This window comes from Petaurus breviceps, unplaced genomic scaffold (genome assembly GCF_028583685.1).
Source record: "Petaurus breviceps papuanus isolate PSGF00001 unplaced genomic scaffold, PetGlider_PUasm1.0 99, whole genome shotgun sequence".
Lineage (NCBI taxonomy): Eukaryota > Metazoa > Chordata > Mammalia > Diprotodontia > Petauridae > Petaurus > Petaurus breviceps.
This window is the reverse complement of record NW_027187465.1, coordinates 24,208,735-24,236,065: the sequence shown is the minus strand read 5'-3', so window position 1 is coordinate 24,236,065 and position 27,331 is coordinate 24,208,735. Positions and strand designations below refer to the sequence as shown.

Below are 27,331 nucleotides of genomic sequence, written 5' to 3'. Positions count from 1 at the left end.
GCATCACTGGCTTCCTTCAAGGCTGGGCTCCAATTCTACCTTGTCCAGGAGGCCCTTCCCAGGCCACATCCCCACCTCTGCCAAGGGTGTTCCACTGAGTACAAATCCGGAAGGGATGTGGCCTTTTGCATTTTGTCTCCCCCATCAGACTGTGAACTCCTTGAAGGCAGGGCATATAAGAGGCCTTATAAATGATGCCTGATTGACCAATGGCTGGATTTGGAGTCAGGAAAGCCTAGCTGAAATCTGGCCTCTGACATTTACCTAGCCGTGTGACTTCAGGCAGGTTACTTTATTTCTCTGAGACCCAGGCTACTCTTCTAGGAGGGGGTGGGTTTCCACCTGAACTCTTGGAGGTCACTCAAGAATTTCCATGCCAATGTCCCCAACATACAGGTCTCTGGCTCAACAAAGACAAAACAACAAGAATGTGGCATTCATATTTTAATTTTTTTTCTTTTATTTTTTTAAATGGGAGTCATTGTACATTGTACAAACCATATCTACTGATGGAATAAATAAATGAAAAAAGAAAAAATCATACCTCTATACAACACACCAGAAAAAAAAATCATGAGAATGGGGGAAAAAAATGAACCAAAAAAAAAACCGATTAGGTATTGAAAAAAAATTCTTCACACCTTCTAACAGGTCCTTAGAGATAACAAACATTCCAAACCATTACACTTTTATGAAAGGAGGTCACCACCCAGAAAAGAGAGACCCTAACTGCCCTGAGGGTCATTGATGGTTGGTTTCATGAAGTGCCAGCACTATTTGGAATGTGTTGCTGCAGTGACCCGGCACAAGACAGGCCCCCACCCAAAGGAACAAGTTCAAGTTCATCCTGGGAGGGGAAGGGGCTGGTCTGGCCAAGTGTTTTGTCTTTGCTGAAGGCCTCTGGGTCTATCTCCCTGCCCTCAGCTCAAGCCGCAGGGTCCTTTATGAGGGGGTGGTGGCCTTGGGTGGAGGTCGGTGAGGACCATGAACTCCGCCCAGGAAGCGCATTTGGATTTTTGCACTATTTCTAAAATGTGGTCAGCAGAACTTTCGGTCACCGTCAAGCCCAGGGCAGGCCAGCCTGTGTTTGCCCACGTCTTCCAGCGCGCCCTTCTGACCGCTGGGGTCTGACAAGACCCCCTTTTCCCCGAGCATGGCAGCGGGGCCATTCCTACTTTCAGGCACTTCAGAGAAAGACTAGCGACGGTCTCGGTCTCAGCATTCCATCCTCGCTCCATCAGTCGAGTCCAAGAGGGGATGATGCTGAAGAAATGTCAACAACCCCAATGAACTTCGTGTCCTTTCTTTAAAAAAAAAAAATCAAACAACCAACATTTCCTCTGGCTGTCTGTACTGGAACCTCTGGTCTCCCAAAAGAAAAGGAAAGAAAGCTGGAAATGCACCTTCATTTCATTTAAACGGAGATGAGCTGTAATCAAAGATCTTGTGGATAAAGCCTTTCACCTCACAAAGTGAAAGGGGGATCAAGGTTATTTCCTTCTTTTTTTACACATTGCAATGCACAGTTCTCACAGCATGAATGACTGCCCAGGGGAGAAAAATTCATGGATACAAGGATCTGTTTGTTTTTTAAGTTTTAAAAAGAGAGCTACTCTGAGTGTCACTAACTCAAAATTCAAGACTGAGTTGTTTTCCCTTTATTTAAGGAGAAATTTTGCATGAGGTATTTGAAATGCAGGAACTTTTTTTTTCCTTTTTTAAACTTTTTTTTCTCGAAGTGCAGGAATAGACTTATTTAAAAAAGAAAAGCCAGACCCCCTTGGAAAGTCATCGAAAACCAAGCCTGGAGACGCTCGAGGTTGATGGCGGTCAGCAGTCAGCTGCCAGCAGAGGTTGTCACCGGAGTAAAGGGGACGGACGTCCAGAGAGAATCCCCAACCGGAAAGGCTGTAAGAAAGAAGGCTGAGAATATCACCTAAAAAGGAGGGGATTCCCAAGTCCACAATTGAACAGGTCTCTATTCTACCGGAGCCAGTAGGCCAGACCATCTCCCCATGGGAGATGGGGTTGAAGAGCCAGCTTTCCTAACCATACCCAGAAGGGGCACCTGCATTTGAACAAGTCACCTGTACCGATGGGAGGTGAGCAAGGGCCATTGCTACCACTGTTCTCCCAACAGAGTGCAAAGGTTTCCACCTCCTCCATGCAGAGCCCATTTCTGGAGCAGAGGCATTTACCTGTCTGAAGGACGCCCTTTCTGCTGGGCCAGAAGGAATAAACAAAAAAGGTGGGGGATTTGGCTCTGGCAGAATGGAAGGGTGAAGGCTGGGGGGGCTGGGGGGAGGCAGAGGACAGAGCACGTGACTTTGGATTTGCAAACCCAAGCTGCATCCTATGAAAAGTGAGGTCAGCACCAGCTCATCCTGGCCTCTCCCCATCCCACCCATCCCTCTCCCCAGTCTCAGACCTTGATACAGAGCCTGCCAAGAATACATAAATTAAAAAAAAAAAATCATGCCATTTTCCACTTTGGAGATCTGAGATGCATTTCAGGACCAGTGAGGACTGGAAGCGCTGGGACAAGTTTAAAGGAAGAGTTTGCACAATCATTAACCCGGTCCCAAGGCTATGGCCAGTGGAAAGGGGGTGGGGGTGGTTGTCCCCCAGGATGGAGCTCAGCTTCCCAGAGAGAGAGAGAGAGAGAGAGAGAGAGATTTAAAAAAAGCAGCAAACTGGGGAGCTATTACAGCATCCCCAGCCAGGAACCCCTCCTCTGGGGGAATGGAAGGAGGCCACTTTGGAAGAGTCTGTGGTGAGCTTCCCTTCCCCCCACCCCTGCCCCAAGACCCCAAAGAAAATCCCCACCAGTATCAGCTAGGTTAAGACCTCAAGGATCAAGGGCCTGGAGCTCAGGGCTAGATGGGTCAAACCCCAAACATGTGCATACAGCCCCAGAATCCTTGGGCTTCTCCAAGGGGGAAAATGGCTAACGTTTCCTCCATCTCTGCTCCTCTCGAGGTAGGGGTAGGGCAGGGACAGGGCAAGGATTAAGAAGGAGCTGGCAACAGCCCAGGAACTTGGCAAAAGAAGAAGAAAAGCAATTGGGGGTGGGATTGGGAGAGGGGGAAAAAACAGACCTCGAGAGCTATTCTCATCAGGGACACAAGGCACAGAAAACAAAGCGGATGGAATTGCTGGAACAAGCAAGAAAAAAAGCGAACAACTGACCTGTACCATCCTTAAATATCTTACACGGTTAAATAGAGAAATGAAAAGATACAGCAGCAACGCAAATGTAACCGGGACCTTTTTTTTTTTTTAAAGAAACAGTGCATTAGACCCTCCTGAGTTGTTGACTCCAACCTTGCCAAAGCCAGTAACTTAGAACTTCTGAACGTTTGCTTTCACAGGAAAAATAAAATAAAATAAAACAGTGTTCCATGTTGTATTTTTTTCAGTGTCTGAGAGAAGTCACACCTTCCTAGGTCTCCTTGGAATTTTTTTTTTCTTTTTTCCTTATTTTTTTTTTTTTTGCTCAGTAAACTTTAAAAAGTTAGGAGTTCTGTTCTCATCCTTGAGAAGCTGCGTAGGTCAGGGTGTTCGAGAATGAAGCCCCCACCGGTGTACCTTCGGTAAAAACGGCATGGGAAAAATCTACTTCTGTGTCTAAATCTCGTCGGAGTTTTGGTGGGAAGCCTCTAATTTCATCTTTTTAGAAGGTGGTGCTCCTTCCGAATCCTGAAAGAAGAGGAGGAGGGCAGGAGGAAAGAAAGAAAGAGGAATGAGATGAAAATGCAATGTGCAGGTTAGCCGGGGAAGGGAGGGTGAAAATGCCCCTTGGTTGTCTCCAATGGCCTCTGTGCAAGAGGGGACTGGGCAGGGCTTTCCAAAAAGGGCTAAATTTGGAAGTCCTGGCTGAAACACACTGGCACAGTGGGTTCTTTTTGTATACTTTAAGGAACTGGGAACTGGGAGTGCTGACTTGTAGATTCTTTTCTTTAACCCTCAACATATCAGATGGTTTTTGTGAGTAGAAGTAGCTAAAAAAAAAAAAAAAACCCAAACCTAGGTAGACATTTACTAGCTGTGGGTCCTTGAGCGAGTCACTTAACCTCTGTTGTAAAATGGGCATAATAATAACACCTACTTCCCAGGGTTGTTTGTGGTGAGGGCTTGGTATAAGGGACCTAGGTTTGATCTATGATGCTTACTACCTGTAGGATCATGGGCAAGTCCCTTTATCACACTGACCCTCAGTTTCCTCTTCTGTAAAATAAGATGTTATGGTTGGACTAGATGGTCTCCAACCAAGACTGTCTGGGTCTGTTGGCCTATGACTCTCCAAATCTAGTGAGACTGGACCTTGCAGAATCCCTGGCTTGTCCTTTGGGACATGAAACATTCAGATTTGCTTTGTACAGTAGGAAGCAGGTACAATGTTCATTTCAATGTAATTAGATGTTCTGATCTGTACAATTTACCTAAAACTTTTTTCATATCACTAAAAACTTGAAATATGAAAAAAATAAATAAACCAACTCAGCTAGGCTAAGGTCCCTGTAAAAGAGAAACAGAGAAGGGCCGTACCCCAATTCTTTTTTTTTTTTGCTTTCTGAAGGGCAATTGGGGTTAAGTGACTTGCCCAAGGCCACACGGCTAGTTTTTGTGTTAAGTGTCTGAGGTCGAATTTGAACTCAGGTCTTCCTGACTCCAGGGCCGGTGCTCTACTCACAGTGCTACCTAGCCGCCCCAGTGAGCCACCTAGCAGCCCCCCAATTCTTTATTACATGGTAGGGTATCCAGCCCCAGAGCTGGTGCTTCCTCTGGGAACATAGCTCTGAAGAAACCAGAGTGACTTGTGTAAGGACACAAATTAGTAAGTGTGGGAGCTAGACTTGGACTCAGGCCTTCAGACTCTTTTAAATCATGTTGTAATCTGTATTTTCCCATGAATCATCTTAGAAATGGTCCAAAAGAAGAGACAAGAATTCACCTCCCTGTCTCCTTTGCAGAGGTAGGTGGCTCTGCTGAAGTGCTGGGGCCAAGGTATATTAGGAAATTAAGGTGACAGAAAAATAAAATTAATCTTTTTTTTTTTAATCTAAAGAAAAAAGAAAGAAAAAAAAGAGAAAGAAAAAGAAAATGCCCAAGTCCTACAATCTCAGACTGTTATAAACTGAGGAAAGGTTCAGTGAAGGAAAAGTATTTTTGCTAGATGGAGTTTTAAACACCTCCAGGACCTTGGCTGTCTTAAGTGAGTCTATTGTGATTTCAAAGGAGAGACTTGGGGGGTTAGTAATCACAGCTGATACTAACATTGTGCTTTAAAGATTTACAAAGTGCTTTGCATGCATCATATAATCTCATCTGATTCTTACAACAATCTTGGGAATTAAGTGCTATTATTATCCCCAGTTTACAGATGAGGAAACTGAGGCAAACAGATTAAGAGACTTGCCCAAGGTTACACAGCTACTCTGAGGCTAGATTTGAACTCAGGTCTTCCTGACTCCAGGCCTGGCACTCTATCCATTGCTGCCTCTAAAAAAAAAAACCTTTTTCTGAGGAGCCATCTTCACTAGACTGCCAAAAGGATCCAGGCCACAAAGCCTCTAAAACACCAAGTGTGTGGACCCTTGGTGAAGAACCCCTGCTCTAGCTACTATGCCCCGGCTGTGTGGTCAGGATAGTCTAGAGTTAAGATTCAACAACTACTCTCATGGTCCAGGAAGTTTTCGGGCTTTGACATTTGAATGAATGCCCTGAGAGCTCTTGGTTTTGACCAGTTCTACAGGAGGAGGTTTGGGTACAATGGACCCACAGAAATGATAATACCAACAACGCTACTAACAATAGCTTAAGGTTTCCAAAGTGTTTTACAAATATTAATTCAACAACAAAAACATTGGGACAAAGGTGCTGCTGTTATCTCCATTTCACAGATGAGGAAACTGAGGTCAACTGACTAGCTTGGCATCATGTCTGAGGCTGAATTTGAACTCAGGTCTTCCTGACTCCAGATCCAGTGCTCTACTCAATGTGCCAGAGGATAAGAGACAGCTTCTTTATAGTTCAGACCAAAGTACAAAGAGAAAAAGGAAAAAAAAAAAGACACAAATAAAGGACCTACTCAAGTGTTTGACTTAGCACTGGGGCAACTCTGACGTCAAATACTGATAAAAATCACTCTGAATAATGCCTCCTTAATGTGCCAGCCTTCCTCCTCTCCCCCAAACAAAAGACACACTGGAAAACTTGGCTGCCCTTCCCTGTCTAGAAGGTGAATACCTGAGAGTTATTTGATGCTTCTGTGGTTATATCGTTGTCCCCAGAGGGTTGCATTTCGACTTTCTCTGAACTGTTCATTGAATTTTCCATCGAGGACTGTGAATTCTGTTCATCAGAAGTATCTGAAGGAAACAAAGGAAAGACAGCAGCCATTGTCAACCACCTTGGCAGAGGGTCCACAGTCTAACAAAACTCAAAGTCTGTTGGTTTGGGAAGCCAACACCTTCCATCCAACCATCTATCAGAGGGGCTTCCCTCTGGTTCTGGAGGATGGCAAAGAGAGGCCTTGGTTTCTTTGGTCTGGAATAAGAAGCCAGGAAGTTCAACAGGAAGAAGTCAACACTCATGGGTCTGCACTCCAGAGGGGCCACCCTTATGGCCAAATGGTCCTCCTCCCCGACTGGAAGAGTTAACCCTGACAGTAAAGAATAAAAAACCAGAAACAAAAACCCAACCCAGCTCCACAAAGCTAACCAGCACTTACACACATATACATGTGCATCTCAGATGCATATATCTCAAACGAGACATTTGTAAAGTATCTGGCACATAGCAGGCACTCCCCCACCCCTCATCTCTTAAGCTCTTTTTATTCACAATAATAGGTAGCATTTTTATAGAACTTTAAGGTTTGCAAAACTTGACATGTTATCTCTTTGTTTCCTCACAATAACTGGGTGAGGTGGGTGCTACTACTGTTCCCATTTTACAGATGGAGAAACCGAGGCATGCCAGTTAAGTGACTTGCCCAGGGTCACACAGCTAGTAAGAATCTGAGGCAAGTCTTGAATCTGGGTCTGACTCCAGGTCCCCAGCTTTATGCACTGAACCATCTAGTTGTCTATAGGGACTAACTCTGTTATTATAATTACTTGGTTTAGTCTTGCATGTTTTGGTTCTTTTTAGTTGTATTATTCACTTGTGTCCGGTTCTTCATGACCCCATGGACCATGATGTTTTCTTGGCAAAGACAGGAGATCGGGTGTGCTATTTCCTTCCCCAGTGGATCACTGAAAACAGAGGGCGTCAGTGCCTGAGGCTGGATTTGAACTCAGGCCTTCCTGACTCCATCCACAGAGACCCCTCACTGTCTCTTTTTATTCACAAGGCTGTCATCATCGTGGGTGTTGTTTTTCTGACGCTATTTATTTCCTTTTTCACGCATTCACAAGCCTTCTCTGAACTGTTCACATTTGTCACTTCTGGCACAATAATACACCACAGGATGCACGGACCACGGTTTGTTTGGTGGCTTTTTTTCTCTTTTGAAAAGCTTCCCAGAAGCTTTTTCTTTTCTTACATCGCTTATTTTCCCAATTGGGACTGAGGTTCCCAAGAGAAGCCTCCCTTATAACAAATAGGGACCATCAAGCAAAACCACATCAATACACTGGCCCTTGTCTGAAAATGGATGTGCCATTCTGCATCTCCCAGCCAAGAAGCAGGAGGCACGCTCCGGCCTGGGGGTCCAGATTCATCATGGTTCCAAGGCTGAGGGCTCCCCTATGCTGGGCAACCCTTGGCATCCCAAACAGCTGCCAGGGCTCCCAGTAGCCGGGATGCACAGCTGGGCCCCAGTCCAGCTGCCCTCTCCAGCTGTGCCTGCCGGGCTGTGCTGGGAGTATTTGGTCTTTCTCCTAGGGCCTGGTGACCCAGGTTGCAAAGTCAGGAACAAAGGCATGAGACATGTGCCTTCTCCCAACCCAGCTCCTTTCTCCAATGGCTTGAGTCTAGTGCCATCTAGTGGACACAGAGGCCGCAGCAGCTCCAGCCTCAATTTCTACTCAGAGCAGCTGGTTGTGTGAGACAAATGGGCAATACCTTTGGACTCTAACAGACTGATCTAAAATGCCTCAGTTCCCCTTCAAAGTCAGCCAGGATAAATTATTCTATTTTTTTTTTAAACAAAGAATGTCTGTATTAGAAATAGGATGTTAGAACAGAATATCAGAGCTGGGACCAGGGGTCTCAGAATAGGGGATGTCAGATCTGGGAGGGGCCTTAGAACAGGGGATGTCAGAGCTGGCAGGGGCCTGAGAACAGGGGATGTCAGGGCTGGGAGGGGCCTTAGAACAGGCTATGTAAGGGCTGGGAGGGGCCTTAGAACAGGGGATGTCAGAGCTGGGAGGGACCCTAGAACAGGGGGTGTCAGAGCTGGCAGGGGCCTGAGAACAGGGGATGTCAGGGCTGGGAGGGGCCTGAACAGGGGATGTCAGGGCTAGGAAGGGTCTCAGAACAGAGGAGGTCAGGGCTGAGAGACTTCAGATGATTTAAGAAGCTAAACTCCTGAAAGGACTTGGGCAAGGTCTCTCAGAGAAAATACAGGACAAAACTAGAGGAGGAAGGTCTCTGTCCCTATAGGTTAAGAAGCTCTTCTAAAAACAGTGCACAATCTGTTCCCCTGGAGCTAGTGGTGACCGACATGGCCTCACTGATCTTTGTATCCTGTGACATTGAGCATAGGACCTTGCACATAGTAGGGCACCAACAGAGACATCCTCTGGACTAAGCTGGGTCCATCTCCCTTGGATTCTTGACCACACCCCACTGACTCCTGGTCCTAGAGAGCCCAGGGACAAGCCAACCCAGAGAAGCTGTGCCTGGACACCTGACAGACCCTGTCCTTCCTGGCCTGGTCACCCCTTGACTGGAGGCAGGTATCAACTACCCAAGACTGGCCTCGAAAAAGGATCACAGTCACACTGGCCCTGATCTTCCAGGATAAACCAAACCCAGATTCTAATTCTATTAATACAGCACTTCAAAGTTTAGTCAAAGCTGGCATATACACGGCATTTTAAGGTTTGCAAAACAATAGAAATGCACATACATTATCCCATGTGATCCCTACCACAACCCTGGGAGGCAGGTGCGGTTGTTACTCCCATTTTACGGATAAGTAAACTGAGAGAAAAATAAAATGACTTGTCCAAGGTCACTAGCTACTATGTATCCAAGGCAGGATTTGGCCTTGGGTCTTCCCAACTCCAAGCCCAGGGCTCTATCCACTATGGTGTCAGGGGTTTATGAACAATTTTTAAAAAGGCTTGGATAACTGTCCCTTTATAATCTTAGGTGTTTTATTTTAAGCATTTAAAAAAATTAGCAAGAAGAGGTCCATACAGTTTTACCGGAGTATAGAGAGTTAAGAACCTTTATCCCAAGCCATTTAGCTGCCTGAAAAATGAAGTTTATAAATCTTTTTATATGCTATTTCACTTGAACCTCACTACTGTCCCCCTCAGATGTGGGCACTACAGGTGTGATTCGCACCCACTTCCCCTAAGCCCTGAGCTCTGTCCTCCATGCTCCTCTGGGCTAGTGCAGGGGCCAGGCCTCCTTGGCAGAGAGGTAGGGAAGTAGCTGGGAACCACTGTATCACGTTAAGAGTTTGCTGGCATCTGCCCACCAGCAGTGGTGTGGTGATTAAGAGCTAGTTTTAAGAAACCACTCTATCATTCACTCCACTGATCTCTTGCAAGTAAGCCCAGCAACTGGCCAGTCAGACAAACTGCACTCGTGTCCCCAACTGTCTAGTGCATGCAAAGTTTTGGGGTTCACACAGATCTGGGGCCTTCTACAGGTTCAGAGAGTTGGCCCCTAGCATTTCTGGGGTCTGGTTCTCACTTACACCCTGGCCCTTTCTGCCTCTCCAGTCCTTACTCCCACCCATGTCCCTTACAAGCCAGCAACACTGGATTCTTCCCTGTTCCTCTTATATATAACTCGCCCTCTCTAGGGTCTGGGCCTTGGCACTGGTTATCACTCATGCCTCGGACCACTCCCCTCCCAGCCTCCCTTGGCTTCCATCAGAAGCCACCTTCTCCAGGAGGCCCTCCCCTCAGATTATTTTCTATCTATTCTCTATGGGGACCTACTTTCATAATATCCTACGTATTTAGTAGTAAACTTTTTTTTTTTTTTGCGTTTTGGAGGGCAATTGGGGTTAAGTGACTTGCCTAAGGTCACACGGCTATAGTTTTTGTGTGTCTGTGTGTTAAGTGTCAGAGGTCATATTTGAACTCAGGTCCTTCTGATTCCAGGGCCAGTGCTCTATTCACTTCAACACCTAAATGCCCCCAGTAGCAAACTCTTAAAAAGAAAAAAATGCCAGTAGATGACTTCCTGCCTTGTTAAAATGGAAAACCTTTAAAAAGTGAAACCTTTAGCATTTTAATAAATATTTGTTGACTGACAGAAAACATTTTTTTTTTAAGCAATTGGGGTTAAGTAACTTGCTCAAGGTTATTTCTGGGTGTGGTGCTAAGTATCTGAGCCCAGATTCCATCCCCAGGTCATCCTGACTCGGGGGCCAGTGCTCTTACTCGCTGTGCTACCTGGCCACCCCCAGAAAACATTTTTAATGGTATGTTTTGTTTATATACTATCTTCATCTCTGAATTTATATAAGCCTTCCCTCATCCCCAGAGGACCAAACCTTGCCACCAAGAAGAAAAAGAAAGTGAAAAACCCCAACAATTTGGTGAAACTAGCCAAAGGAGTTTGCTAGCACATCCAGTATCTGCCCATAGGACTCCCCCCCCCCCCCACTTTTAAAAAAAAAAAGAGCCATGCTTTTTCCTGAGACCAAGATTGGTTTTTATAATTCGGGAAGTGTTTGTTTTTTTTTTCCCATTTATACTGCTGTACTGGTTTGTACAGTTTTGTCCGATTCCCCTTACTGAACTGTGGTGAAATTCCTTCTTTACTCTTCTTTCCTTGGTGAATTTCTGCCAATCCTTGAACACCAATTTAAAGGCTACCTCTTACAGGAAGCCTTCCAGGATTTATCTCTGGTCAGCAACAATACCCCCTTCAGACCTCTTGGCTTTTGTAACTTTTTTTGGAGGGGGGAAGGCAAGGCAATTGGGGTTAAGTGATTTGCCCAAGGTCACCCAGGTGGTGTGTCAAGTGTCTTGAGGCTGGATTTGAACTCAGGTCCTCCTGACTCCAGGGCTGGTGCTCTAATTCACTGTGCCACCTAGCTGCCTCTTTGTAACTTTCTAAGGGAATTTGACATGTCAGTGAGTTGGTGATCTGATGGGGGCTCTCAGTTCTGGCAGATCACAACCCATGCATGCTGGCCCGCCCTGGGCAACTTGCCTATGTCCTGTAAATCCACCCAAAGAGGTCTATGCAAAGTGCTTTGGGCCTTCCTGAAACTCTCTTGCCATGTAATATCATGGATTATAGTTTATCTAGGTTTGTGTCTTATCTCCCCCTCTCTCCAATCAGACTATTAGCTGCTGGGCAGGGACAGGGGTGGAATCATGGATCTGGAGTAGGGAGGGACTTCAGTGGCCACTGAGAGTCTGAGCAAAGTCATGGAAACATTAGGGACAGCAGAACTGAGTCTGAGCCTCTGGTTTTACAGATGAGGAAACTGAGGCCCATAGAAGAAATGACTTGCCCAATGTTACACCACTTAAGCCTCAGAGGCTAAATCTGAACCCAGATCCTCTGACTCCAAAGTCAGCATTTTTTTCCTTAACCCTCATTCTATCTTAACTTTGTATTTCCCTCTCCCCTGGTGTTCAGCATGTTACCCTCCACAGAGTAGACAATAAATATTTGCTGAAAGAAACTGTAGCAAAAGGTTTTGATCTCCCTAAAACAATGGCTCTGCAGTCAGATTTCAGGGGACCCATGTACTTAGAAGAAAAAATTACACCATTATTTGGTTTCCCTTGTAATTCTGTATTTTGTTTTTTCATTTAAAAAAACATTATTCTGAGAAGGGGTCTATAGATTTCACCAGACCATCCAGTGGATCCACAGCCAAAGGACATTAAGATTCCCTATCTATGAAGCGCATCTACCTATTTCTAGGTAGAGAGGTGAAGCAATACAGGTACAGAATGCAGCACACGCATTTCTTAGTTTCTAGGGAAGGTACTAAGGGCAATACTAGGCTGAGGGTGGTATACTGAGAAATTACTGGACAAAAGGCATCAGTGAAACCTTTTAAACTCTATCTCACTGGGTGATGTTTGAGAGTTACCTTACAGTCTGGGGACAGCAAGCAGGGGACTGGCTTCCTTTTATCTGTCTTATATTTCTGGAGAAGTCTGGCCCCTCCCTCCCCAATCTCTGTCGTCCACCTAAGTGCTTTAGAGGGTCCTATAGAAAATGATGCATTCCACTCAACAGTGCACTAGGCTCCTCGGGTTACATAGCATTGCTGCCCAACTTTGTGGGATGGATAGGCTTTCTCACACTGGGGCAATTTCTTATCAAACAGGTGGCTCTTGTTGGACAAGGGCTTAAAATATTTAGTAGGCTGATAATCATTGGTTTCCCGGATTGGGGTCCACTGAGGAAGACAGGAAATCTGTCCTTCCCCTCTCTGTGTGGCTTCCCTGTTCTGGCTGCTGACAGTAACCTGAGCCATTCCCCTGCCCAGCACATGGTCAGATTCCATCTGCTCACCTCTGAGGGAGATTTCTGGGGAGAGGAAAGAGAGGCTGGATAGGAAGTGTGTTCATGAGTATATATTTATGTTAGAAAAAGGACCAGGAAAGACCCATACATTTCTGGCCATGGTTACCGTGTAGATTCATTTTCTTTGATGATGCCACCTACTTGTTACGAGGAGCTTTTTTTCTCCCTTGTTTTCAATTGAGGGGAGAGAATTAGCAAGAGTGATATCAAAAGGGAGGGCCACTGACATATACATATTCATATACATAATGAAGCATTCTACATACCTCCTAAGAAGTGACTGACTGTAGGTACAGAATGAGGTATGGAGTTTTAGACAAAGTAAATGAGGGAATTTGTTTTGTTCAACTACATTTGTTACAAAGATTTGTCTTTGCTTTTTGATGGGGGGAGGGAGAAAAGAAAGAAAAAATGGATTTTTATTCATTGAAGGAAAATTTAATTTTAAAAACTCCAACAAGCTCCTTATTATTCTTTTTAAAATTTTTTGTTTTTTTTGGAGGGGGGAAGGCAAAGCAATTGGGGTTAAGTGACTTGCCAAGGTCACACAGCTAGTAAGTGTTAGATATCTGAGGCTGGATTTGAACTCAGGTCCTCCTGACTCCAGAGCAGGATTCTTAAAGAATCATTTTCCCTCAGAAAGAAGCATAGACAAGCAAGACAGTTTTGAAAGTAACATGCAGAATTCTTACATACTTACCCACTGGTCCAAGCCCTCATCCCCTTATGCCTGTATTACTGCAATAGCGTGTTGGTTGGTCTCCAGGCTATGTAGCTCCCTATGCTAATCGATCCTCCATTCAGCTGTCAAACTGATTTCACTAAAGCTGAGGTCTGACCACGTCACTCTTCTCCTCCATAAACATCAGTGGCTCCCTATCGCCTCCAGGATCAAACAAACAGCAATGCTTGGCATTCAAAGTCCTCCATAACCCAGTGCCCTCCTAGCCTTTCCACTCCTCTCACACTTTACTCTCCAACACTCTTTGGTCACTCTGGACTCCTGGCTGTCCCATGAACAAGACACTCAATTCCTCGGCTCCAGGAATTTTCACACTAGCTGTCCCCATACCTGGAATGCTCTCCCTCTTCATCTTCCTTCAAGTCCCTGCTAAAATCCCATCTTTTGAAAGAAACCTTTCCCAGTCCTCTTCATGTCAGTGCCTTCTCTCTGTGGATTATCTCCAGTTGGTCCTGTCTACAGCTTGTTCGGACACATTGATTGGACGCTGTCTCCCCCATTAGGAGCAGGAGCAGTCTCCTGTCTCTCTCTGTATCACCAGTTTAGCCTGGAACACAGTAGGTGCTTAACAAACATTTTTCACCGACAGTGTGAAATGGAGAGGAACAGTAGTTTCATATAAAATCCACTTTTTGTGTTTTGTTGTGTAGATAGAAATGCTCTGTTTATTGTTTAAAATCAGATTTAAAAAATTTTTGAAAACAGAAAAGACCTGAGTCCCTACTTGTATCCCATAGCGGGCACTCATCTGATGTGAAAGAAAGAGAAAAAGGAAAAAGAAAAGAGGAAAAAGAAAGAGAAAGAATGGCCTGAATGAAACAGGAAGCCAGGTGCTCCCATCCGGGTTTTAAAGCTCTGCCCTGGAAAAGGGCCTCGAGATTCCAAGATGATGCTTTAAGGCTTGGGGCCCAGTGTCCAAAAGGGTTCAGTGGCGCCTCCTGCTGCCTGGTCATTGGCAGCTTAACTCTGGAACGAACTCAGAGCAAATTACTTTCCTGAAACCTAAATTTAGTACTTGGGTGCATGGACACTGTGTCACTCCTCAAACTCACCAGGAAACAAGCTTAAAGCAGAGTCGGTCTGCTCAGTGGTGAGGGGAGGCCGTACAGGTGCCCTGAAAAGGTCCCAGCCTGGTGAATAATGACAATAATTCTTGTTACACAGAGGGAGTATGACTCAGTGGACGTAGGGAGTCAGAAGACCTGAGGTCCAAGCCCTACGATGGGTCTGTATTTTTATTTTTGTTAAACACTTCCCCATTAAGGTCTCAATCTGCTTCTGTCAGGCCAGCAAGTTCAACATCTAGTCTAAATTCCTCATTTTCCAGATGAGGAAACTGAGGCCTCCTGGGAACTGCCCAAGGTCATCCAGGTGGAAAGAGAAATGAAGCAGATTCAAACCCAGGTACTTGCTCTATTTTACCGTAAGTGGTTTGCCTCATGACAAATAAAAAGAGCCCAGATCTTGAAAGAAATTAGGCCATGACCCAAAAGAAATCAGGATGCAGGGAGGCTCCTGGGCAGAAAAGCCACACCAGCTCCCGGCTTGGGTCTGCTCAGGCGGTGGCAGCTCCTCTCTCTCTGCTCCCTTTTGAGAAGGGTGGGAAAGCCTCCAGGAGTGGGTGCTAGGGATGAAGGCCTGCTGATTCCATGACCCCTGGGGGCAGAGCAGCCAGGAACGCCCACCCACAGAGGCAGCAGCCTCAGGCACAGCAGCTGCCTGGAGTCTTCATTCCTGCCCTACCCCCTTAACGAAGCACTGCACCTGGAAGCTGTTTCAGGTGGCCAGGCACAATGTGCTAAGCATTTTACAAACATTATCTCATCTGATTCTCACAACTGTGGGAGGGAGGGGCTGTTACCGGCCCTATTTTACAGCTGAGGAAACTGAGGCCGTATGAAGTTATACCAGAGTGGGGGAGGTGTAGGAGGCCTCCCTCAGACACCTGGGCACCTGTGCCCCTGCCTCCATGGTGACGATGACAACAGCAGGGGCTCATGTGTCTACCATGCTCTGAACTTAGTACAGAAGCTGGCACACACTCATGACACTGAGTCAGAAACACCCGAGTTCAAATCTAATCTCTCAGATACTTACTAGCTCGATGTGACCATGGGAAGTCACTTAAACCTCTGTATAACTCAGTTTCTCCAACTGTAAAACAGGGATAAAAATAGAACCTACTCTCCACAGCTGTGAGGATTTCTGAGCTTGGCACAGTGCCAGGAACATAGTAGGCACCACATAAGTGCTATATTATTAAGAACTTAATCTTTTCTTCCTTCCTTTTTCCTTTCCTCTCTTCCTCCTTCCTTTCCTTCACTCCTCTCCCTCTCCTTTTACCTTTTTCCTTCCTCCCTCCTCTCCTAAAGCCTGTGAGGCTCAGACCATGTTCATTTCAATCCTGTCAACTTCAATCATTCGCAAGCCTCGTCTGACTAACATTATTTATACCCACTTCAAAGTTGTGGAAACTGAGGGGCAGGGGAACGAATACCCATAGTCATATATTCAAAGGTGTTCCCATCACAATCTGTTACCATCCATTTTACAGTTTCTTTTGGGAGGTGACCTGTGGATCCTTTCAATTTTTACTTTGCCCTCTGGTTCTAACAATTTTCCTTTATGACTTTTTAAATTATTTCTCCTTGGCCTGATCAAAGTTTTTTATATTAAATGCTTAATAATAGATACTTTACACTTTTTCCTACTTTACCACTCTCCATTTTGTTCTAATGTTTCTTGTTGTCTCACGGCATGATTTAGTTCTATTTGCTTCATTCTAAATCATCAGGGAGTCCATTACTTTTTCTCTACCATCTGTTCTAAGCTATTAATATTTTCCTTCCAATTCTTTCCTCCAGAGCTTTAGCCCTTGCTTCATTTCATCCAGCTAGTCATTCATCTAACCTCTTCTTTGTGGTGGAGTCATTTTTTTTAAAACTCTGAGGCTTACTCTCTTCTTCCAGATACCTCTGGGTCCTTAATAGTTCTTCAAAGTATTTGGTGATTTCTTCTATCCCATCTCTAGCCTCAGTACCTGAACTGAGTCTGTGCCAGTCAGGGTCTGTTCCCTCCTGCACTCCCAGATGGGACGTCTGGTCACCACATGGAGGTCCTGGGCTGCGGCTGCTGAGCTCTGCCTCCGACAATGCATCTGCTTTAAGATTGTAGATGTCTTCAGGGTCCTTGTGGGTCTCTGGTCAGAGTGCTGAAGTCTCCAGCCTCCCCAGACATGTTTGTCTGGGTGCTGCTGGCGCCTGGCTTGCTGCCTGGGTCAGAGCTCATTGTGTTTTTGACTTCACTGGAGTTTCCTTGTCTGAGACTTGGCTCTTCCTACCCACAGGTACGGAGCTCGACAGGTTTCAGGTGCCCCTGGCAGGTCTCTGATTTGTGCTGGCAGGCTTCAAGCTTGTTTACTTGCTGGACCTGGAACTGGCTTTTCTGGTGGGACCCCTTTCTCATTGCCCATAGACTTCCAGCTGCCTTTTGTGCAGCCTGGAGCTAGATGAAGGGGCTCACTGTAGCTTCTCTCTGTTCACCCTAATCTTTATTCTGTCTGAGGCTGCTTTAGGTCTTTGCTGGAGCACAGCAGAGAAAGCTGGGGGTGCCTCTGTTACTGTGCAGTGTCTCCCTTACCTTGCTAAAGGCCTCGCCCACCTGGCCTGAAAAGGGCACACCCTTCCCACACAAGCAGAAAACATTGCCTTCCCATCCTCCCCCAGCTAAGTCATGAAATACTCTCAGAGACATTTGCAATTTAATTTGTTTTTTAAAAAAAGCTAATTCCAGCAATGACATCACTAGTCTCTTTGGAATCACTCCACAACCTCAGAATTCCAACTGGACTGTGCAAAATCTCCTCATGACTAAAGAATTGTGCCTGCCCGAGGCAAGTTTAATTCATGACCAGGCAGAAAGCAAGACCAGCAAGAAGCCACTAGAACTGAACAACTTCTGTGGTCACTGCCCAATGCATGCAGTAAACTCAAGCCCTCAGCAGGCTCTCGGGGATAGGACCAGAGCCCTTCCAACAGTCCAAAGGCAGAAGTGAGATCACAACAGACATTTCAGAAGGAGAACAAGCATCCCATGCTTGGCACGGAGTTCCCTGGTAACTTCGGTAACCACTGCTACGGCTCCACTAGGAAAAATAAAATCATGTCACTCCTTTGGGACGTAATGCAGGTGAAATCTGCCCCACAGGCCCGCCCCGCCCAGCCCACCCCAGCCTGTAGTGAAGACACACAGATGCCATCCTGGTCCACGCAGACGAGAAATCCACCCCTATGGACAAGAAACAAGAGGGGAGGGAGGAGGGTCAGATCAGCGCGGAGCATGGGATATCTACCTTCTGATCCAGCCTGCTCCTTAGTCTCTGCATGGACCTCGTCGGACTTCGCTTCAGGGCCGTCCCCTTGGGCTGCCGAGTTCGCTTCTGGCACCGGGCTAGAGTTGCTGCTATTTTCCTGCTTAATCGGCGACGCATCGGCTATGGAGCTCTGGTTGCTGTTGTCATCTGGGCAGAGGGGAAGAGGGGGAAGATGAGAAAGACCCTTGTGGCAAAGGTGGAAACTCCTGGGAAGCTTGCCGGCCTGCCCTCACACTTACCGAGAGCCAAGAAGCCCAGTTAGGAAGAGAGAGTCTCCCCAAAGCTACCCAGTCACCCAGGACTCTTCCCTTCATTTGTTTTATCCTGAGCAACGGCAAGGGAGGTCCCTGTCTTCATCTGGGGAGGTGGGGGCAGCTTCATAAAAGCCATACCCTACTAGGCTCTGGATGCTACAAGGTGTTGGGGGGGGGGGGGAGCTCTCCAGCCCCCTGCTCTGTCATTCTAGAATCTGAAATCTTTCTGGTCACTGAAACTCACAGGATCCTAGATGTGAGATCTGGGAAGGACCTCAGAGGTCATCTAATCTGACCTTCTTATTGTGAAGATGAGGAGGAAACTGAGGGCCAGGGAAGACCAAGTAAAATGACTCGACCAAAGTCTCCTAGGCAGAGCTGAGATTTGGACCCAAAACCTGTCTTCAAATCCCTGGATCTTTTTCTATAGAACAATGCCTCTCACCCACAAGAAGAATAATGGCTAGCATTTATATAGTGAATTTGAGCCTTGCTGGGCACGTGAAAAAGATCTCATTTCCTCCTTACAGCAACCCTAGGAGGTAAGAGCTATAATTACGCACATTTTATAGATGAGGAAATTGAAGAAAATGGAGGTGACATGACTCACCCAGGGTCACACAGCATCTGAGGCTGAATTTGAACTCCTGGTTCAAAGTCCAGCTCTTTATTCACTTAGGTACCTAGATGCCTCTAAAAAGACAAGGTATGTGTGGGGTGGGGATGGTTTTCTAATCGAGGACTGTCCCTTCCTCTTTCTCTGGGTCACACACACACGTAGCTGGGGGACAGAATTAGGACCTGAAGCCAGGTCCTGGTGAGCCCAGGGGAACACGGATGCTAAACCCCACCATTCCCCGCACTTCGTCACACCCCGCACCTGGGGATGAAGCTTCATACGGCCACAGAAAACCTCCCAGCGGACAACAGGGCCTACTGTCTGAAAAGCTGCCTATAAACACAACTCACTGAAATGGAATCCCATTTTAGGGGCCCAGCTGGGAGCTCATTAGGGAAATGAAGCCAGCTGCTGGTACTAAGGTGAAGTGAATAAACCCCCTACCCCACCCCCAATTTACTTGTAAATCTGGATGTTCCTCAACTGAGAAGGCACAAGGCAGGGCCCATAACCTGGGCTACTCAGCTGGTTTCATCAAGAAATCAAGTGAATTCCTTCTCCCCCTAAGAGTGGGCAGGAATTTTCAAGGTCAGACTTCAAAGAAAACCTTGAGGGTGAAACTTAGCAACAAAGGGTTAAGAGCTAGAAGGGGCCCTAGGGACCAACTAGTCCAGCTTGTGGCTGGCTCTGGGTTCAAATCTCACCGCTTACAATTCCAACTGCTGTTGAGTTTGGGCCAGTTACTTCATGAGACCATAGATTCTGAGCTAGAAGGAACCACATAAGTAGGTCTCTGAGTCCCCTCCCTTCATTTTACAGATGAGGAGAGTGAAGCCCAGGGGGAAGTGACTTGCCCAGGGTAACACAGCTGGTAGGTGTCAGAGCGATGCTTCCTTGACACTGAGGTTGCCCCCCTCTGATACCAAGTTGCGCAACTCCAGACAAGAGGAAACATGGACCCAGAGAAATTAAATGACTTGCCCTGAGGCTGCCATTTACAGGCAGCAAATGGCAGAGGTGAGATTGGAACCCAGGTCCTCCAATGGCCAATCCTGCTCTATTATCCTGGTGAGGCCCTTTCTGGTTCTCCATACAAACAGAGCAAAGGATTAGACACAGATTTTGCCAAGTCAAGCTCCTTCAAAGGCTTCTGAAGGCACCCTCCCACCCCCCGTCCACTCATAGCAGGGCTCCCCCTGACTCTCTCTTGCAAAGGGGGGGGTGGGGTTGAGAGGAGAGATTTACTAGCTGGGCCACCCTGGAGACGTCACTTAAACTCTCTGGGCCTCAGTTTACTCATCTGTAGAATGAAGGTGTTGGAACTCAATGACCTCTATGGCCCTTTCCAGGTCTAAATGAGGTGGCCCAGTGAACAGAGCACTGGACCCGAGGTCAGAAAGACACAAGTTCAAATCCAGCCTCGGACACTTACTAGCTGTGTGGGTAAATCACTTCTGTGATCACTGTCTGCCTCAGTTCCCTTAACTGGAATACAGGGATGATAATTACCACCTATCATCCACGGTCGTCAAAGCACCTCCCTTCCAAGGCTGCCATGGGGACGTACTGAGATATCTATAAGGTGGTTTGCAAAATTTAAGGTACTCTATGATAAACAGTTATAATTATTACATATTATACATACATATTATTATAACTAAGACAACAATGAAGTCTGTGACCCTTTGAAGTGAATCTCCCGGAATGGTCTAGAGCCCCATCCCCCTGCCTCGGGCAGTGTCCAGGTGAGTCTGACTCGGTGTCCCCAGCTCAGGAGCCTTCCGCCTGCTTCCTCCTTCCCTACCACCCGCCCCAGGCCCTGCCCAGCCTCCCGCCTCCATCTGTACTGAATGTGACAAAGCCTGAGGAGCCCGGCCTGTCCCGCGGCTGGCCCCAGCGGGTCTCACCGTGCATGTCCATCATTCCTGGGGATGAACTGTTCTCCGGGGTGGTCACCTCAGACCCACACTTTTCATCTTTACCCTTCTTCTTGCTTTTATTTTTCTGAAGGAAAGACAAAGAGAGACCGAGTCACCAAACTCCGTGTGTACTGAGCCAGGGACACGCCTGGGGGTAGGGGAAGTCAGCGCGTGGATAGAGCATTCCAGAGTTTCTCTGGAGGGGTTTTATTATTCTCGATTGGAAGGCGTTTCATTGGAGACCTTACTCTGAGTTCCTCCCCACCTCCCACTTGGATGCTAATAATCAATCCCCTCACCCTTGGCCTCCAAGGAGAGAGACTGGGTGTGTACAGAAGGGTCAGGGGCATCCCTCATGGCGAGCCTCTGAAGGGGACCTGCCCGGCTGGGGGAATTCTGCTTTCTTTCTCACTCTCCCGTCTGCCTAGAGCAAGTTCAGACTTGGGCAGAGTGAGGGACGAGGAATGCAGACTCTCCACATTCTCCACCTGCCGGAGGGGGCGGGCCTGGGGAGGAGGAGGGGGGGGGGCACTCTCTCCAGGACTGGCAAAAAGGAATAAGAAGGCGAATTATTAGAAGCCCACAAATCTTCAGCAACCAGCAGACCACAAGGCTCTGGACTATAAATACAAACCACAACAAATCCACTGTAATAGCACGGAAGTGGGGAAACAGTCACCCACAAGCTCCCAGACACAACACTGACCCATTCAGGACTGGCGTTCTTGGGAGATGTTGCCATCTCAGATACTCATGACCCCATGACTACATCCAACAAAGCAGCGGAGACCAGACCCATGACCTCACCCTCCAGCAAGAGATCAGCCCCTGCCTGTGTTCAGTACAGTGCCTGACATCCATCCGTCCGTCCTTCCCTCCATCCACCTTTCTTCCCTTTCTATCCTGCTCCCTTCATTTTTCTCTTTCCTCTTTTCCTAGGGGGTTAGGGAGTACATTGGATAGATCAATGGACCTGGAGTCAAGAGCTCTGAGTTCAAATCCTACCTGACAATTAATAGCTGTGTTGCCTTGGGCAAGTCACTTAACTCTTGCCAGCCTTGATTTCTTCTTAAGTGGATATAATAATAGCACCTACCCTTTGGGGCTGTGATGAGGATAAAACAACATTTGTAAAGTACTTTGCAAATATTAAAACACTATTGAAATGCTAAGCATTATTACTGTTATTTGTTACTTATAGTTTTAGAGAGTTGCCCAGGGAAACTGAAAGCTCTCAATGACTTGTCCAAGGTCATACAATCAATGTGTCAGAGATGAGACCTGAACTCAGATCTTCAAGGCTGAGGCCAGCTTCCTATTAACTAGATTAACTTGCACTGAAATCTGGATCCCCTAACTTGCACTGAAATCTGGATCCCCATATTAGACTGCAAGCTGTCTTGGTGTAATGGGAATGCAAATTTGGAAGATCTTCCCTGCCCCTAGGCTAAAATGCACCTGAAGCCTGGGGAGGGAGGCTTGTTTTTCAGCAGATACTTCTTGATTGGCCAGTGAGTCAATAAGGTTGTTACATTCTCTGAGCCAGGAGAAGGCTATATAAGCCCTGATGTGTAGCTTTGTTTTGGGACTCACTTTGAGAAGTGTTCTGTGATTTGATCTGAATTATGGGAAGCCGTTGTTGAGAGTCCCCCGGCTTTGAAAAACCCAGATGTGGAAACCCAGATGTTGACTGGGTATGGATGTAATGGTTGGACAGTTTGGAAAGCTGTCTACTTGATCTGTTAATGTCTTGATAATTCTGTCTGTATATTTTGAAGTTTGGGGTGCTGACCTTTTTCCCCTGAACAAGGTAAACGATATATGTCTGACTGATTAAAGTAAGCTTCTTAACCCATTTTGAGTTGCTTTCCTTTAACAAAACAGATCCAAGAACCTGTATGGGCAGCAAACCCTGAGGATGCGCTTGGGGTGCTTGCTGCTACACTTGGGGAGGGGGGAAAATTTAGCACTCAAAATATTGTAAAAGAGAATGTTGAAAACTAAAAATTAATTAATTTTAAAAAGAAATCTGGACCCCCTCTGAGGACACAGTCTCCCTGGCCACCCTTTCCAATAGTGCTGCCCCTTCACTCATTTGCCCCCAGCTCACTGGTCAAGATGGGGAGCTGGAAGACGGCCACTTCCTGGGTTCTCTCGCTACCCCCTCCATTCAGTAATCTCTCCCCTCCTTGGAGGTTCCTGCTTTTCCTCTCACCCCATCAAAACCCTGGAAGCTGCTCTCTACAGACCCCCAGTCACTCCCCTTCCTTCCTCAATGGGTCTGTTACCTGGTTTACAATCTTTCTCTCCTCCCCAACTCCTGCTCTCATACAAGGGGACTCTGATCCCATTACTCACCGTTTCTCAATGCAATCATTTCCTATGACCTTCTCCTCCACCCCACCTCAACACACAGAGATGGTCACGCTCTTGGATCTTGCCAATTACCACAAAACGTACCATCTCCCTGTTCAAGAATTCCAAAATCCAGGGGCAGCTAGGTAGCACAGTGAATAAAGCACCAGCCCTGGAGTCAGGAGGACCTGAGTTCAAATCCAGCCTCGGACACTCGACACTCCCTAGCTGTGGCAAGTCACAACCCCAATTGCCCTACCTTCCCCCCTCCCAAAAAAAAGAACTCCAAAATCCTCTTCTCTGACCATAATCTATTGGCTTTCCACCTCTCTCCCTCTGCCCTCCCTTACACAACCCTACTGTTTATTGGCACCCTTGTCCCTCAGTTCTCTCCTGGGCCAAGTATCCTGTCTCCCTATCTTGGCCCCTGCATGAACCAATTCATCTCTACACTGGCCTCTCTAAAACCCCCAGTCCCTTATCATGTAGCCAACTGCCCTGATTACATCCTTTATCTGATCACCATTCATTAGCATTCCACCTCTAGGCTCTTTTGTCCACACTGTGACCTCCAATCCCCTAGACTCCTCAGTTCTCTCAAAGATCATCACCCCTGCAGTCATCACACTGTCCTCCTTTCCCGCATCTTGACCTCTTGCTGAATGAGCTCAACTCTACACTGTCCTCTGATTCTCTAGCCCCCTTACTAACAGTGATAACCTGCTATATCCAGCCAAACCTCAGCCTTGGATCACTCCCATCATTTGCCACCTTCAAAAAGTGCTACTGATTAAAGGTGGAGACAATTCTGCAGCCATTCTGCCTAGGTCTGCTACAAAATTTGTTGCATAACCTTAACTGGGCTCTCACTGCTGCAAGGCAATTCTACTCTGCTTCCCTTAACAACTCACTTTCCCTGGCTGCACTTCCAAACCTTGTCATACCTTTTCAAACCTCCCAGGGCTTCTCCTACCTCCGCCCTCTCAGTGGAGGGCCCTGCCTCACATTTCACAGAAAAGAATGGAAGCCATTTGCCAAGAGCTTCCTCTTCCTCACCTCCTTTGGCCTTGCTCCCCTTTCACCCCTGCCTCACACAAACAGGCGATCGATCCTGCTTCTCTGCTTAATCAATCCCAATCCATCCCGTCTCCTATAAGCACTGCCCCTTCAATCATCTCCATTCCTCTCTCCCTCTCTACTGGCTCCTCCCCTACTATCTACCAATATCCTCCATCCACAAAAACCTCTCTATCATCCCATCACTGTGCCCCCTTTGTGGTCAAATTCCACTTCCATCTTAACCCCTCACAATCCCGCTCCTGACCTTCTCACTCCATTGAAACTGCTCTCTCCAACGTTCCAATGGCCTTTTCTGAATTCCCATGCTCCCTGACCTCTCTGAAGCCTCTGACACTGCTGATCTGCTCTCTCCTTCTCTCTGCGTTTTCTAGACACCCCTCTCTCCTGGTTCCCTCACTATCTAACCACTTCTTCTTGGTCTCTTTTGCTGGATCATGCTCTCTAACCATAAGTCCCTCACGGTTTGGTCCTGGGCCACCTTCTCCCACTAGGAGATCTCACTGGCTCCCATGGATTTAATTACCATTTCTATCTATGCTGGTGATTCTCACATCTGCCTACCCTGCCCCAATCTCCAATGATCTCCTATCTGGGATCTCCAACTGGCCCCCTCCCACCCTTCCAATCTTCTGACACCTGACTCCTGACTGATGCAGTGAAGGGCCTCTTGGCTGGTACGGGAACAAGACCCTCCATCTCTGGGCTCCCGTCATTCCCATGCCTGGAATATTCTCCCCTCATCTCTGCCCCCTGGCTTCTTTCAAACCCCAACTAAAATTCCATCTTATACAGGAAGCATTTCCCAGCCCTTCTTAATTTTGGTACTTTCTGTCCCTTAATTCTCCATTAGACTGTGAGCTCCCTGAGGGGAGGGGCTGTCTTTTTCTTTCCCTTTTTCTGTTCCCCCAGTGCTCATTAGCATTTAGGAGGTGCTTAATAATTATTAATGACTGGCTGACAACAAAAACTTCCAAACTATAGTATCCTCGTAGAAGAAATCAAGGACATATGTGCTGGATGCTCGTATACACAGGTCAGGCCTCATTCCTTCTCTGTTCAGCTGGGCTGAAAAAGTTCTTGGTCAGCCTCTTATTCTTATTATCTTTTAAATTTATTAATTAGCTTGTGCAATTCACTTCCATCAGATTTTGAGTTCCAAACTTTCTCCCCAAACCTCCCCTCCCCTCCCCAAAGATGGCTTGTAATCTGGTTCTACAGATACATTCATATTCAACATATTTTCACTTCTTATTCTTCTTATAACTACTCTTACTCAATTACAGGCAGCAATTACTTTCAGGTACATGTCCCAACAGTCCACCAAGAACTAACTAAAAATAGCTAGCATTTACCGGCGCTTTCAGATTTGCAGAGTTCTGGACACCCATCATCTCATTAGAGCCTCACAATAACCCTGGGAGAGGGACGCTATTGTTATTTCCATTTTACAGCTGAGGAAATTGAGGCAGATAGATGTGAAGTGACTTGCCCAGGGTCACCCAACAGGGAAGTGTCTGAGGCAGGCCTTGACTCCAGGCCCAGAGTTCTGTCCACTGCCCCACCTAGACAGAAACAACTTATCAAGAGAGTGGCTCACCCCAGGATCCAGGGCGATCTCCACCCAAACCCCACCAAAGATGTGAATGAACATCCTAACCAGACTAAGGACAGCTGACAGTTACACAGTAGGTGCTTATATCAGAGTTACAACAGCTAAGCACACAGCCTCCAGCTTCTGGCTGTCTCATGAACAAGACAGGTTCTCTCTGGCCAAACCCCCAGCCCTGGAATGCTCTCCCTCCTCTTCCTACTGACCTCCCCGGCTTCCTTTCAGTCCCAACTAAAATCGCAGAAGTCCTCCCCAGTTCCCCTTAATTTCAGTGCCTTCTCTCTGCTAATGATTTCCTATGTATCCTCTATCCTATAAAGCCTGCAAGAGACTGTAAGCTCCTTGGGGGTAGGGAGCCTCTTTTTGTATCTCCTGCCCTTAGTACAGTGCAAATACTAGGTGCTTAATAAATGTTTATGGAATTGAATTGCTTAGAATGTACTTCCCCTTCATTTCTGCTTCTCAGAATCCTCAGCTTTTTCCAAGGCTAATTATTAGCTCAGGGGCCACCCTCATCTCTGGAGTCTTTCTCAAGAGCTCTCCCTACCCTGCCCCCAATTACCTTCTATTTACCCAAGCAGACCATAAGCTCCTTAAGGGCAGGGGCTGTTTTCAGCTCTGTCTTTGTATCCCCAGCGCCTCGGAGAGGGCCTTGAACCCAGAAGACACTTGACAAATGCTCACTGAACAACTGACTAAGCTTTGCCATTCTGCAAAAAACAAAACCAAACCCCACCTGGATAAAAAAGTAGGCACCCATCCATCACGGAGCGGGCAAACAAAGAGACACAAACAGGTATACACGTACACACACGTGCGTGCGTGTGTGTGTGTAGATAAAATTACTCTACACATACTTTTATCTGCCATTTCTCTTTCTGGACCTACACGTTTGTTTGTGGGCTGTCGGTCCCAATAGACTTTAGAGGGTAGGGACAAGTGTCTGTATCTTCCCATAAACCCCCAGGGATCAGCAATGTGAGGGCTTACAAAGTGCTCACTGACAGGGTCTGTGACTGGAGCCCGGTGGGGTGAGGCGGCATTGTCTCTCAGAGGAACATGCCCTAGAAGTGTGGAGAGGGACAAGGGATGCAGGGGTAGCTGCATGATCCAGTGGGAAGCACTGGATGGGGAGTCAGAAAGACCTGCATTTGGATCCTGCCTCCAACGCCTTGCTGTGGCTGTTCTGTCATTTTTCAGCCGTGTCTGATACTTCATGACCCCATCTGGGGTTTTCTTGGCAGAGATACTAGATCGGTCTGCCATTTCCTTCCCCAGCTCGTTTTACAGATCACAAAACTGAGGCAAACAGCTCAGGGTCACACAGCTAGTAAGTTTCTGAGGCCAGATTTGAACTCAGGAAGATGAGTCTTCCTGATTTCCTTTGCCACCTAGTTGCTCCTCAAAATACTGGTTTGTCATTTCTTTCTCCAGTGGATTAAGGCAGAGGTTAAGTGACTTGCCCGGGGTCACCCTGCTAGTAAGTGTCTGGATTTGAACTCAGGCCCAGAGCTCCATCCACTAGAGCTAGCTATCTCAGACACTCATAGGGTTACTTATGCAAGTGACTCCAGGCAAGTCATTTAATGTCTCCATCCTCAGTTTTCTCATCTATAAAATGGGGATAAAGAAGACCGCCTACTTTGCAGGTTTGTATGAGGACCAGATGAAATATCTCATGTCGCCATCTC

At 46.8% G+C, this 27,331-nt stretch overlaps 1 protein-coding gene across 2 annotated transcripts in view; it reads right to left on the bottom strand.

Moving 5' to 3' along the window:
* Positions 1 to 431: 431 nt before the first annotated feature.
* BCL7A (BAF chromatin remodeling complex subunit BCL7A) overlaps positions 432 to 27,331 on the bottom strand; it is a 46,902-nt gene continuing 20,002 nt past the window's right edge. For both annotated transcript variants that reach the window (XM_069081666.1, XM_069081665.1), the window contains exons 3-6: positions 20,585 to 20,681; positions 17,784 to 17,951; positions 6,250 to 6,371; positions 432 to 3,699 (exon numbers count right to left, since the gene is read on the bottom strand). In XM_069081666.1, coding sequence (XP_068937767.1) covers positions 3,628 to 3,699; positions 6,250 to 6,371; positions 17,784 to 17,951; positions 20,585 to 20,681 — 459 coding nt within the window. In that variant the 3' untranslated portion in view covers positions 432 to 3,627. The remainder of the gene's footprint in view (positions 3,700 to 6,249; positions 6,372 to 17,783; positions 17,952 to 20,584; positions 20,682 to 27,331) is intronic.